General features: G+C 45.9%; 1 protein-coding gene across 5 annotated transcripts in view; it reads left to right on the top strand.

Annotated features, from left to right (window-relative positions):
• The window catches only part of PCM1 (pericentriolar material 1), a 1,275,228-nt gene that overhangs the window by 583,001 nt on the left and 677,704 nt on the right, over nucleotides 1–14,523 (top strand). For all 5 annotated transcript variants that reach the window (XM_085641994.1, XM_085641996.1, XM_085641995.1 and 2 more), the window contains exon 22: nucleotides 6,795–6,969. In XM_085641994.1, coding sequence (XP_085498120.1) covers nucleotides 6,795–6,969 — 175 coding nt within the window. The remainder of the gene's footprint in view (nucleotides 1–6,794; nucleotides 6,970–14,523) is intronic.

Raw genomic sequence — 14,523 nt, 5'->3', positions numbered from 1 at the left:
GCCCCCCAGATTAGTATAAGAGTGGGAGTTGGGCCTCAAGACTTTAGATTATCCTGAACCTGCAAAACTGAACAGAAACTCTGGACCTTCGACATTCGACGAAAGAAGAAGACTGAAGAATCTCCCTTGTAGCCAAGGAGTGGCTACCCTGTGCAAACAGGCACCATCAAGAGACTACCCTTTGCTTTGCGACCGTTCTACGAGGAACCGACTGCAGAGCCCGACCAGAGCCTTGACTTCCAGACTTCTCCGACCCTCATCCACATCTGCAGCAGAGCTGAGATCCGTGGAGGCGACGAGCGACGTGGGACCGGCTACCTGGGAAAAGTGGCTAGTAACTTACAGCGCAGCTTCTGAGGTACCCTCGAAGTTGTGCACCGGGGATTGAGAAGCCCCAACCCCAAGCACCATCTGCACCGAAGATCAGCCCCCCACACTCCACGAGTCCTGCGTGGGGCCCTTCAGCATTTTCCTGCTTGCCGCGTCTGTCCGGTTGCTTGCCCGCTGGCTAGTGGCCTCTGTGACGATGCACCCTGAAATCTTCTGCGCTGGTTTGGCTCCTCCAGACTGGCTCCCGCTTCTCTGCAAAGAAGAAGCACCCCAGACCTTCCTGGTCTGCACCAGAAGCAAGTCCTTCGTTCTTCGTGGGTTCCGCTTGCCAAGGCTTGGTGAGTCCTAGTCCAACTTCGACGCCGCCGACAGCAAGAGCCTTCGTGGGACAGCTCGCCTCCTGGTCCTGGTCGTCCTCGACGCTTCCTGGTCCTCCTGGCTGCAGCGACAAGCTTCACCTTCACCTGCAACTCTTCACGACATCGCCTGGTTCCTTCCTGGTTCCACGTGGTCACTGGCTAGTGACCTTGACTCTGTCCCTTCTGCTTGCAGGTTTCTTCTCTTCTTGATCCCAGCCTTGGGATCCACCGGACACTCTCCCCTGACTGCCTGTCAGCATCTTTCTTCAGGCATCCATAGGAGTCGACGACGAAAACGACGCATCTTCACCCCTATGCACCCGCAGCCTGTGGGCTAGGTAACTCGGGTACTCCGGTGCTCATCAGGATAGTGACTATCCTAGTGTCTAGTTTTCAAGTCTCAACTTCCTAGCTACTCCGGAAGTGTCCTAAATCTATCTATTTCTAAACTGTAACATTGCTATTGACTTTTACGCATTACGCGTGAGTGTTTCCACTCTGCACACGAATCCCGTGGGCCTCCCACTTCCTAACTAACGCTAGTGTAGTGTAGCCCCAGCGATTCCCTAGGCCTAGGCCTATTCTATTTCCGTGACAGTGGTTCTTATACCACTTACTTAGTATATGGTTTGCGTGGCCCCTAGGGCCTAACTGTATTACTTACCTGTGTGACTTACTGTATGCATTAATAAGACTGTGTTGTACTTACCTCTAATCTCATAAAGAGTGCTGAGGGTTTGCTTAGAATAAATACACTTTATTTTATATATATATCTGTTGTGGTGTCCTTTCATTTGGTATTCAAGGGATTATATATGGTATCACAGCTGGCTTCACATGCCATTCAGAGTTTAGCCTAAGACTGCTCTTGTCCATGCTACCACTAGGATAGCTGGTCTATAAGGTTGACTTTACAACCAATCACCATAAGGGTATTTGGACTGATATAAGGTGTACACTATAACTAGTGACATCATACATCAGGCCAACTTCTCACAGACAGGTAGCCCTTATATCTTTGCCATCAAGATTAGTAAATGACCATATACTGCACAACCGATATGAGTTAGGATGCTGTTGATGCTTGTTGACCCTCCATGACGTGCCTGCGAGAGTTACTTCGGGTTTTGGATCCTCTCTTGGAGCGCGACCAACATCACTAGTCTTGGGAAAGTCCCACCCGGGACCCCCGAATGAGGTGTCGTAATCCTTTCTGGGTGGAGTATGAGTATTCAGTTTCACAGGTTTGTCTAGTTAAACACCTCTGGTGTTTAGAAGAAATGTGTCCGTGATTGATAAGACACGCAGGCTAGCCGGGAAAAGCAAGTAGTATTGGATCTTTAGGCCCGCAGATGGGCCTTAGCCTCGGTAAAAGATTGTCAACGCTGTTGAACCATTTTAGTGTAGTCCGGAAAAATCATAATGTGATGGGAGGCATAGGTGAGGTTTCCTTTTAACCTGGCCTGCTGTATAATGACATCTTTCTTTATAGTTAAGGAATCAAGTGATAATTGGCTAAGGACAAGCACCAGGCGGTGGCTTCTGCAGTAAAGCACGGTGTGCTTGTTCAGTTATAAAGAACGGGGACATTGTATTATCTGGGAGCCAACTTGTAAGCCATTTAGTAAGGAAGTCCTCCATAGTATTCTTGCAGCCCTCACAAAGCCCACACCTCTGCATCTTCGACCTGTGTTGCCAGATCTCTCGTGAGTGTCTTGATGCTTGACACCTTCTTTTGAAGAGTGGTTACAGTGTCCTCCACTGTCGAAATCCGCAATTCCGAATCAGTAACTCTCTGTACCACATATTGGAGATCCTGCCGGAGCAGCATGATGTGAGAGCCAACTGTGCCAATTCTAGCTTCTAGCATATCCCCGGAGTGGGTGCAACTCTGCATTATCAGGTATAGATGTCGCCAAGTACTCAGGGTTGGGCGATTGGGCCATTGCGCCTGTGTTTTTATCTAATGTGGATTGTTTTGAGTCGGCCCCCGGTGATTTATCTTTTGCCATTGTATCTGAAAGTTGATGAGGTCGCCGCTATGTGCATGTCTGGACACATCCCAGTGTCCGAGGGCTGTCACAGCACTAGCTGTTTCCGCTAGGTCCCACCGGCAAGCGACCGGGGCGGCAGTCAGGGGAGGGCACCACACCCACAAGCCGCACCAGGGCCTTGCCCGGCCGCCTCTGCAGGTGGGCCCCCCTGTACTTCCCCTAACGGGTGCCCCTGTCTACTCCCTCACCCCAGCTGAAGAGAGGGCCCTGAATCATTCTTATGGTTAGATCTGGTCAGCGCTTTAAATGGGAAAAAATAAGTGCAGGTACTCATTAAATTGAGCTAGGGGCGTGGCTAGTGGGCGGGGTTAGAGGCGAGTGAGACAAGATGATACAAAACACTTTTATTGAGTATTCATTTTGACCTTGCGTTGCCCTGGATTGTGGTCTCAGACTTTCCATATGCCCAGATTAACAGCTAAAATCCTGAATAGGCCACGCCATCAGCAGTACTATTAGCACTTTCAGGCTAATAATCAATATCTAGGACGGGAGAGACTCTGGCACTTACACTGGTTTTGGGACAGAACAAAACATGTGAGCAATGTATTCGTATAAACAAAATGTGCTTGTTACACAAAATGGAGGCGAAACACCAAATGTTCATGTTTCATTGTTTTGAAATATTTGCTGCATCTTCATATCATTATAATTCTATTCTTCCTACTTTCTTGCATTTGGCGCAATCCTTCTATATTCAGGAGTGCACATACACACAAATAAGCATTCCACACATTTCTTTTCAAATACCTGCTGATTCTCTTCCTATCTGGTTTTGTTTATCTCTCACAGACAAACATACACTCTCTATCTGTCTTCACATCTCTAACCTCCCGATCCCTCCAACACTCACTTCTCTCCCGTTTGTGGCTTATTCTGCGCCCCTTTCTTTACCCCAATTGTATCCTATCACTCTCTCTACCACCACTCTTTTTCTAATCTGAAGTCTCCGGGCCTCTCGTCTGCTTTCCATAGTCGTTTGGATCTCTTCCCTATCTCTATCTGCGCTTACCCCTTCTGCCTCTATCTTTTCCTACTTTAAACTCAAGTCTCCTTCCGCCTCACTCTTCACCTTCACTCACCCCCATTCTCCCTCCTCTCCCCTCCGCGGAAGGCACCACGGCCGTAGAGGTTGCAGTGGCAGACAGTGACCACTGCTGGGTCCTGAGCAGGTGAAAATTCCAGCAGGGTAGATGTCGGCTGAACAAGAATAATGGGCTCCGATGGGAAGTTCAGATGACCTCCTCCCACCTCATCTCGCCCCCACGGCAGGCCTCCAATAGGCCGTTCAGGCCCCATCCGGCAACTTGCCACAGCTGAATAATATAGACAGACTGCAAACAGCCAACATGCTGCCAAAAAAAGGGCATGCACCAGTCTAGTGCCCAACTCATCAATCTAACCCTGAGTACCGGTACTCTGTTTGATAGAGGAGAAGTGCCGGTACTCGGCTTGAAAAAAATAAGAAGTGCCGGTACTCCGTACCAGTGAGTACCGGTTCATTTAAAGCACTGGATCTGGTAGATCATGGCAACAGGCACTTAGGTGGATCAGCAGTATACTGGAATCTTCTATCTGATTCTGATTCACACCTCTATGTTCCTTTCTCGCCTTAGGGTGCCAATTGGCCCCCTGAGCCCCACGGAGATCAGTAAGGGCGGTGTGGGCTACATGGCAACCACCACATGACTGCCACCGCTGCCCGGCCCAGTCCACCTCGTCCCACTGGGAAATTTAATTATCGGGTCAAATGCTGCAGCACCACAGAAGTCGAAGGGGCCATCCACGGGGCAAACTAAGTACGTCCCCACCGGTATTTCAAGACTGCCGAGGCCCACCCACGTGGAGGCAGGAATGGGGAAGTCCTGATCTTGGCCCACTGGCCTCACCAGTTTAATCACACCCGCAAGGGGCACGCCACAGCTGGCCGAGTGGTGCAACCACCAACTCCAAGCAACGCAGAGTCTTGGGCTGGAGAGTGCCACGGTCTGATATGGCCGCCGAGATCCAGGCACCCAGAGTCTACCATGGCAGGAGCCCGGCAGCTCCGGCTCGCCCGCCTATCCCCCAAAGCGGCAACCCTCGCACCAGCACAGCTCCCACTCTGGAGTTCATCGCCTGAGGGGGAGGGGGAGAGACACGCTTCATTGTTGTATCTCCGACTGGGCCCCCGAAACTACCAGGCCACGCCACGGCCTGAAATGGCCACCGAGAGCCGATTAAAGGCGCAGATAAGGACTCCGGAGAGTCGCGTCCCCAGTCCCGCACCACGCTGCAGCACTACCAGAAGTAACCCCCCTTATCCAGGCAGGGAGCAGCCTCGTTCACCTCTAGGAAGCACCACAGCTCACTCGGCTGCGCGCCACTCGTTTCTGCACGCTGTGCTCGTCCAGGCTGGCACCCTGGGCTCCCGTTTATCCGCAGCTGCTCAGCTGGCGCCGATCGGTGTCTCCGAGGGGTGCCCGGCCAGACTCCAGGTGTCCCCAAGAGCTGCAGAGGGTGCCAAGGGGGAGCAGGTACGTCAATATGGCAGGAATATTGTAGTTTGTTGCTGGGCTACGTGAGCTCCCTTAAGGCACTTCTGCCATGTCAGACCGCCAGGCCATGCCGCGATAGTCCGCATACTTTGATTGAAATTTTGTAGTGCATTAGGTTCCTCCATGTCCAATGCAATCAAAAACTGCATATTGTCAGCATAGTTCATCAGTCTAACTCCAAAGGAGCAAATATGTGATGCCAGTAGTTGCACAAATAGATAGAATTGGGTGGGGCTGAAGAACACTACAAGTTAGATGATTTTTTTTATTCAAGACTGGAAAAGAGTTAGATAAATTGCCTGGGCTATATCTGCCATATAAGATCGTACCCATTACAGCACTACACCTGTTATGACTACTCTCAGTCTAATAGTTAGCTGTTTGTGGGATAGCGTATCAGAAACTGCTGACCGATATAATGACACCAGAACTGAGGCCTGGCCTTAGTCTGCCTAGATACAGAGATAATCCAGCACTAACAGCAAATCAGTTTCTGTGCTAGGTGCTGCTCGAAACCCTGACTGAGCAATAACCAGTGTTTTGTTTGGAGCAAAAAAGATTTAGAATTTACTCAGTGTAGTAACCTTAAAAAAGAAAATGGTGCCAGCCACATTCATTCATTTTCATTAATGTCCTGTTCTTGCTGTGCTGGTTCCGAACATTTCATCACCATTCACCTTCAAACCTTCAGCTCTTCTTATTGGCCCACCAACAGCTACTATTTCCTAACTGAACTTGGTTGAGCCTGCTTAAATTTCCTTCCCACCAGTCCTCCTTCCTTTTATTTGCACTGTAATCCTTCTACTACTACTACTACTACTACTACTACTACTACTACTACTATTACTACTACTACTATGTTTTTAGTTTCTCATACCAAGAAATCTAACCCACTTTGCAAGGCTGTATCTAATGTTACTTTTTTTTTATTTCTGAGGGGCTTGTACCTGACATGAGTTGATGGGTTTGTTATATGTTCTTTTTCTGTTATTAGTTTCTTCTCCTTTATGAAGAAATGCTCTTCATCTCCATTGGTTTTTTTGTGCAACTCGCTGACACATTTGTCTGGGAAAGTAGCAGTTTATGAAAAATGGCAAATATATAGCACAGTTTAATAGTACTAGTTTAAACTATAAAATAAATGTTACCAATATTTAAAAAAAAATATTTTTGGTTTATTTTTCTCTTTATTCCTAATTTCAAATGCCCTCTTGGTTAGGGTGTCCTTCCATAGGCACTGGTTCGCCACCTTTGCTCAAAACAATAAATGGTACATTGAATGATCTTCTGTTTTTTAACGTCATCTATCTTAAATATATTTTTAATATACATATAAGGTTTATAAGTTTTAGATGTCAATTCTAATTTCAAATTACTTTCGCCATGATTTTCCTGTGTGTATTTAGTACATTTTTGGATGCTGGCCAACACTTTTAATAAGATAACAGTTGAAAGGAGAGTTCATGTTCAAAGAGTGTTTTTTAACTTCTATTTTTTAATATGTTCTGTGACAGGGGTTAACTTCAACACTCAGTTTCCATCTGGGTTTACGGATTTCTCTCAAAATATTGCACAGCAGAAGTGTGACCAGCACCTGCCACATGATCATAATCTGTCAGGAAAAACTGAATACATGGCATTCCCAAAGCCATTTGAAAGTACGTCATCTAATGGAACAGAAAAAGAAAGGTATTCATATTTATTGTTTTACTGGCTTGGATAGTATAACTCCTTTTTGTACCCTGACTTGTTCATGGCCTGTTTTTCCTTGCTGATGTTTCCTACTTACAGGTGTTGGCTGCCATTTTATAGTAATCTTGGAAATTGCTCTCTAAAGCTGTTTTTCCAAAGATCTGTGCTTCTCAGTGGCATACATGGACAGTTCTTGTGTGTACAGGTCCATACAATTGTTGCAAGGAACCGCATCCACTATTTTGTCTACGTGTCAGTGTTATTTAATGGAAACTGTTTGCTGTGCTGGTGTATTTTAAAAATATTCTCAGATACCAGTCTGCTTACAGCGTGAAGCAACCTGTTGAAATTATTTCCCTTGGATGGTGGAGCGTTATATAACTTGTCATGGGGAGGTGGCAGCAGAGTAATATGCTTGCTGCACTTGCCCCTCAAGTTAATTTTTCCGCAGGCAACAGGCTTGTACACCTGGCAGCAGCCTTTGACAAAAGTATAATTTATTTATGCTTATTGAATAAGCAGTCCACTCTTAATGGCTAAAGAATTGTAACAAGTGTAACTGGGTTGTGTTAAAATTGGTCCCTGTATGGCTACTTGAAGTCTCTATATTAAGACAAAAGTGAAGCTATTTCTTAAATGGGATAAGTAGGCTATTCCATGTTTTTGGACCTATCACACGTAGAGAAACGTCACCTGAACTGGCCAGACTTGTTTTTTCTTTTTATTGAGTTTTTATTTTAGTTTAAACAGGTAGCTGGTCTTCAAAAATGGACACTCAAGAGGTACTCCAGAGGTACTCAAGAAATTGGGGATCAGCTCATCTAGCATATCACCCTGGAACACTTTCCAACATTTGAGTATATATCAAACAGTTACTCAAGAAACTAATTAACAACAGTGGTACCCAGTAAACCTAGAAAGGCTGTATTTGCAATAATCTAGAAATCCTTAATGGTGGTTGTAGATTTGATTTGGAACTACGAGAGGTTAGTTTGGAGCAGATCTCAGGTTGATCATGATTGGTGGTAGTGGAAATGGAGGGCCAGCCTTTTGGGGTTTGCTCTGTGAAACATTCTATGTATAATGCAGAACATTTTAAAGGGAACTCATTTCTGAATAGGGAGTAAATAAAGTTGCCAAAGCTTCCCGGAAAGAGTTATAGTTTTGGAGATTAAAGATGGATCAAGGTGTGGCATTCTGAAGATGTTGAAGTTGATTTAGGTTTATTACACATAGGCCTAAATTATTATCATTAAATTAATGGGTGTGTCAATGGATGAAGACATAAAGGCATTAACAACCATAATCCTGTCTGAAAGAGACTGAAAAGGAATGACTTTCTGTTGTGTTTAACTAAGGTATGAAACAGCATGGACGTGAGAATTGAGTCAAATCTGGATGAAGTAAGACACAAAATTCTTTGCTAGTGTGTGGACCCATGGTTGCAGGGATTCTGCCCAAAAACAGAACTATGAGTAGGATTATGGCACCTTAGTGCATATGGACTGAGTCATCCTACCACCTTAGTACCCATGTGCCCAGGACTGGCTAGCTATAGTCTCACTTGCTCTCCTACTCTCTCACAGAGAAACAAGTGATTAGACAACCCATAACACAACACTCCCGAATCTCTCAGGAATCGCAGTTGCAAGACATGCCCTTTCACTCGCACTCTTGTACTTGCCCACAATAAGATTTGACAGAGACACAAACAAGTTTCAAATATTTATGTTAACTAACGTGCACTAATATGCAGTATACGTGCCTCAACAAGCAGAATAATGAATAATGCAAATATGGTCCGCAAAGCAGTTAGTCCATAATTCATGAAAGGAGATGTCATTAAGAAAAGACAATATAGCCTAACCTCCTTCCCCTTGCATAGAAGTAGTATTATTATTGATTAGAAGATCTCTGGGCTGTGTCTGCAGACCCCATACCTTAGCCTATAGAGGGTAGATCTACATCATAGGTGCTGTCTCGCTCTTCTCCCTGGAAAGGTCCCTATCCAAGTGTGTGCTTTCTATTCATGTATTTCATTAAGACCAAAGTACGTTGTCCCAAACGGCTGCATCGGTATGTTTTGTCTTGGTGCTAAGACCTGGCCAGAACAAAATAACAAACGGCATTGTTGTTCGACCTTGCCCACAATGTTCAGACAAAATCCCAGGGACCTGCAGAGTGTAAACACAGCAATGGGTTCTCATGTGAAAATGGCAATAGAGACAGTTGCAAAAATAAAGTCTTGTAGTAAAGTGCGCAAAGCAGCGGGCAATCTGCAGCGTGCTGATGCTAACAATGGCCCCATGGGCCATGTAACACCATGTAACGAGGCTACAGTCTTCCATCCCAAACATTGAGAGCATTGTGAGTGAGGAGGACGTTGGTTTTTGAAGGATTGAATACAAGGAAATTTGTGTTCATTCAACAATGAACAAGATCTAGTGCCTCCAGTAATCACTTGGGTGTAACACAAAATTGTCCCCCTATACGTAGCAACAGCTGATCATCATTTGCATACAAATAAGGCAGTGCTCACTTGATGTACTACGTAGATTAAAGGATGCAAGTAGAGAATGACAGGGAAGATCCCTGTAAAGTACCCTTTAGCCATCAGCTGGCAATTGAGGTAAAAGGTCCCAACTGAACCATCTGGGTTCAGTCAGATTGAAATTATTTCATCCACTGGTGTACTAGGCTTCCACTAACTTCTTCGGCAAGACTACTAAGTAGGACGTGTTCCGCTGTGTTAGATGTTGCTGATACGTCTAGCAAATTCAGAGCCCCAACACTTTGGCCATCCACATCGCCTCTCGATTCATCTCACACCGAAGCAGGCAACAGTACATTGCTAAACACGGGTGTGAAAATTCCAAACATCCAAGATGGAATTTTTTTGACAAAAGCTTGACCTTTGCATGCAACTGTCATTACTATAGATATAGCAATAAAAGGGAGCAATAGTAATGGCCTAAAAGTATCAGGTTTTGATGGTTCCTAAGATGGATTAGTCACGTTTATGGAGTGGATCTGAACATAAGCGCCACCCTGCTTGCTGATGTCAATTTCTTGCTTTCTCTTTCCTCACCCTCAAACATGAAGCATGAACAATTGGTAATACCAGTGTGCAGATTGGTAACTTAGGGCTTATCTGATAGAGACATCTAGCTGCAGATCCCTTACCTTTGAATTATCCCCAGGCACCAGACTGGATCCGGCAATTTCTCTACAGCAGTACTTCTGCGCATCGGTAAAGGGCATAGAGTGTAATGACGTTGTCCACCAGATGTGACATAAACAGAGTCCATATAAACCCTCCCCTGACATAAAGTTCTTCCTTTACGGTCTAATACACAGATGTGGAGAGCAGTGCTCTGGCAATTTTTGGCCCCTCTGGACGTTTTGTCGACGGCACAGTATGCTTTTTTCTGGTGCAGTCAGGGTCCTGTGGATGACGTTGTCGGCCCCGGACCCTCCTAATCTTTGTATGTGGTGTCTGGGTTTTCACAATGACTCTGAAGTGTATGGCTTCTGTCTTCAGCTTCGGCCGTCGGCGCTACAGGAGCATTGCATGACTCTCCTGCCAGCTCGGTGGTCATAGGCCCCACGTCAGTCGCTGTCTTGTTCCGAGGACGGCTTGAGATCCTTTTCCAGGAGTCCCTCACGCGAGCGTACTTCATCCTAGATGTTGACTGGTAAGTCACGTCCTAAGCAGTCGAAGTCACGGCCTTCCCTGCCCTTGCCGTATGCACTGCATCTCTGATCCCTCTCCACGTCCTCGGGTTTAAAAGAGTCTGAGCGAGAGTCTACCTGCGCTTTCTGGTTTTCCCCTGCGCCGGGCCACTCTGGATCAATTGAGAGAATATTAGCTCTCTTCATATTATATTTGGTTCTCTGCCTCCCTCTGATGTACTTCTCTGCCCCAAGAAGGCCAGAGGATCCTTGACTGAATTCACGCCGGTGGGGTCTCCCTAGTGTCAGTGAGGCCTTCTGTATCTATGGTCGGATCAGTCTGTGCTCTGGTGCACAGCTCCTTGGGTTTCTCACCTGCAACGTCGGTGTCTGCTCAGCTGCCTGAGAAGTCAACGGTTCCAGTGGTTGCTACTGTATCTCTCCTATCCGATGTTGAGTTTTCGCCACATTGAAACTCTGGCAGTGGCATCTGCAGAGCGGGTCAACCCGAGCTACCTTCCTCCTTCGGAGTAGCCCCCAGCTGTTTACGCTACGGAAGACTGATGTTTCGGTGGAATCGGTGATGACATGAGCGATGCTGCTCAGCTTGCTCTGGAGTTTCATTGGGTGTCTAAGCTTGGTGAGGCTAGTGGCGTTGAGTCCTCCCCCTCCTTTAGCTCGTTTTCTCCTCCTGCCCTAGCTACTAAGACTAGCTCTGCTTTTGCTGAGCTTCCAAGGAGGGTTGCAGTGTTTCTGAAGTTGCAGCTCCCTTCTGCCATTGATCTCTTAATTGGGGTTCTTCATCAGAGCCAGAGGAGGGCTGAGCCTGTGCTCCCTTCAGTGAGGCCCCATTTGATATTTTGCTGGACACTAGGGCTAAGCGCCCTTCAGGGCCCCGTTGGACTGGTCTGTAGCTCATAGGCTTTGTGCTGCCCCTGGAGACCCAGTCTGCCTCCTCCAGCTGCCTACTCTGTGCAGCTTTGTGGTTTAGGCTGCTGCAGCCTCCCCTGACATGGGTGCCCTTCCGGACATCCCTCCAGACAGCGAGCCAAGGAGTCTCGATTGTCTTGGTCGGTATATCTTTCCTGCCAGCAGTTCTGCTTTGCACTCACTTAATACCACTTGTGTTCTGGGACACTTTTCGCATGTGTTGTGGGATTCTGTCCTGTGCCTTCTCCCCTTGCTCCCAGATTAACCCCCCCCCCCTTAATCAGTTACTCCAGGATGGCTGACTTGCAGCTAAATTGCTGATTCGATGTGGTATGGATACCAGATTCTGTCAGGCGTACAATGGCTCATCGGCTCCGAGTGGCATCCGGTATGGTGCTCCTGCTCCGGCAGGTATTTTCTTTTCTTGCATTCTTACCCTGTTGATGACAGATTCTCTTCCAGGGGATCCTCATCAATAGTCCTAAGCACTGAATATTCCCGCCCATGTGCGGGGACCCCAGAAATAATATAAAAATTGAATATATATATATATATAGCCAGAGATTTCATGTGAAGGTTCAAATAACAATAGCTCGATATTACTAAAATTGAAAGGTGAGCACAACAGGATTTATCCTGAAATTTCAAGTGAAGGTTCAAATAATAATGAGCTACCATACACCTATGCTGATTAACCATCAAGCGGAAATGAAATTTATAAAGGAAACCTTTGTTGGAGTACTGCCCAATCAGATGACATGATGTATAAAATGTAAAAAAATGTTTTTCCTTTAAATACCGTATGCCATTGGATAAACTGCGTCATGTGATCAAGTCCCCCAGGAGGGATGAAACGCGTAATGGCTGCCTTGTTTGTTTGAGTTGAATAAACGAACAGATATTTGAAAAGAATCTTGTGGTCCGTGCTCCCTTCTGCTCAGCTGGTTGGATACGAGAGAGGAGAGTGCTTTGCCGATATTTTTGAGACAGTTTCCGGACTCCTTCTGTCTCTTACACGGACCCCCCCACGATTTGGGCTCACCAGCTGCAAAGGAGCTGCCGCTTGGGAACGAGCGTCTAATTGGAATCCGATAGGATTAACAGCCCAGAGGCCCCCCAACGGAACCAGGACTACGGAGGAGCGAGTGTCGCAAACTCGACAAAGACACAGGTGAGCGAGGGTCGTTTCGGAGGAAGCAACTACCGCATGACTGTAGATCTCTGTTTTGAGTAGAGACCCGCTCCAGTTTCATTTGTTCCGAGTTGGGTGTGGGGTGATTCGAGCGTGGCGAATACGGGCTGTGTGACTAAGTGAAGTCAGGGAACAACCCAGTCCAGCCTGATATCGCCAGCAATCTTTCATTTAATTCAATTTGACCAAAGCAAACTTCATATGGCAGCGGACGCACTGAGAGAAAGGGAGGAGGCGGCGGCGGCAATGTTTTGTGATGACAATGTACCGCCATCGGACTACAATACCCAGAATGCCCCAGTGACAGGAAAAAATCTAGGAATAAAAGAAAAATGCAAACAACTTGAGAAGGCAATGAGAACTGAACAAAAACGTTGGTGGGAAGCAAAGTCCTTGCAGCGCTATATCGATGTAGGGAGGATTCCCCGCGGTCTGAGGATACTCATAGCCCCCAGCTATGAAGCACCGGACCGCGATATGATGCGCGAATGGGCAGAAACCAATCTCGAGTCTTCCCGCAAATTGCTTTTTATCCTAGTTAAATATGCAGAAAAGGATTGTATCAAACTGGCGGATGAAATTGAGTCCTTAAATAAAGAATTGGAGAAAATGGAGCAGCAGGATGACATTGAAAAACTAAAAACCGACATGAAAAAACGACTCAAAAAAGAGGAAGACGTAATAAGGGAGCGTAAGACATTCAAATTTCATAGAGACAGATGCGACTATGAACAAGGCCGAATATTCACCTTTGCTAGAAAGTTTGATTCGCTCAAAGCAGATAATACAGACACAAGGAAAAAAGAGGTGGCAAGGGTCAACCAACAAATTGACTTAACATCCGCATCAGAGGGGAGTTCAGCAGCAGAAAGTGGGTCAGAAACTGACAAAGCCAAAGCAAATACAGCACGCAGGCACTCCCTCACAGATGAAGTGGATTTTTTATGTATGGAACGGCTACAATCCCTCAGGCCAAGAAAACAACAAACCGGGGAAAATCAGGAACAATCAAAAATAAAAAACGGAGAGAGAGGAGAAAAGCCCAGAGAAGAAGGATCTTACAAAAAGTATCCAAAAAAGCAACAGAGGAGATACTGGAAGAAATAGATCCCAATACTGCAGATGATGTTTCTAACAATATGACAGTCATCAATCTAACAGACATGATTCTGAACAAAGCTGAATCACAAATACTTGCTTTGGGTCTCTCTTATTGCCCGGAAAATACATTCAATTACTCCAAGTCTAGAGTTGACATTTACAAAAGTGTCAGAAAATTAAAATTGAAAAAATTCCACGCGCTGGCCAGGAAGAAGAATACAGCAATTGAAGCTATACCAGGCAGTCACAGGTTACTGACACAAGGAATGGCTAATGAATCTAATACCATGCCTGATTCTGAATCATTGATTGACACACTCTATGATTTAGCCTGTGAAGGGAATCAAATAAGTGAATCTCATGAAACCTTTCCTACCAATACTCAATCATCTACAACCATAAAGTGTGCGACACCATTTAAACCACCTTCCTCATTTTATCCTTTGATGCTTAAAGATACCATTGATTTATTTCAAGAAAAAGTTATTACTGATTTGAAAGGCCTAAAGAGAATGACACATAATGAGCCAAGACGCAGCAAAAAGAATGTACAGGAATTGCAATATCATTCTTTGATAACCAAAATCAAAAAAGACAAGGAAATAGTCGTGCGGGGCGCCGACAAAGGAGGCAATGTGGTGCTCTGGAAAAGAGAG

This window comes from Triturus cristatus, chromosome 2_2 (assembly GCF_964204655.1).
Source record: "Triturus cristatus chromosome 2_2, aTriCri1.1, whole genome shotgun sequence".
In the NCBI taxonomy this organism is placed as follows: Eukaryota; Metazoa; Chordata; class Amphibia; order Caudata; family Salamandridae; genus Triturus; species Triturus cristatus.
This window is presented reverse-complemented; position numbering and strand designations above follow the sequence as displayed.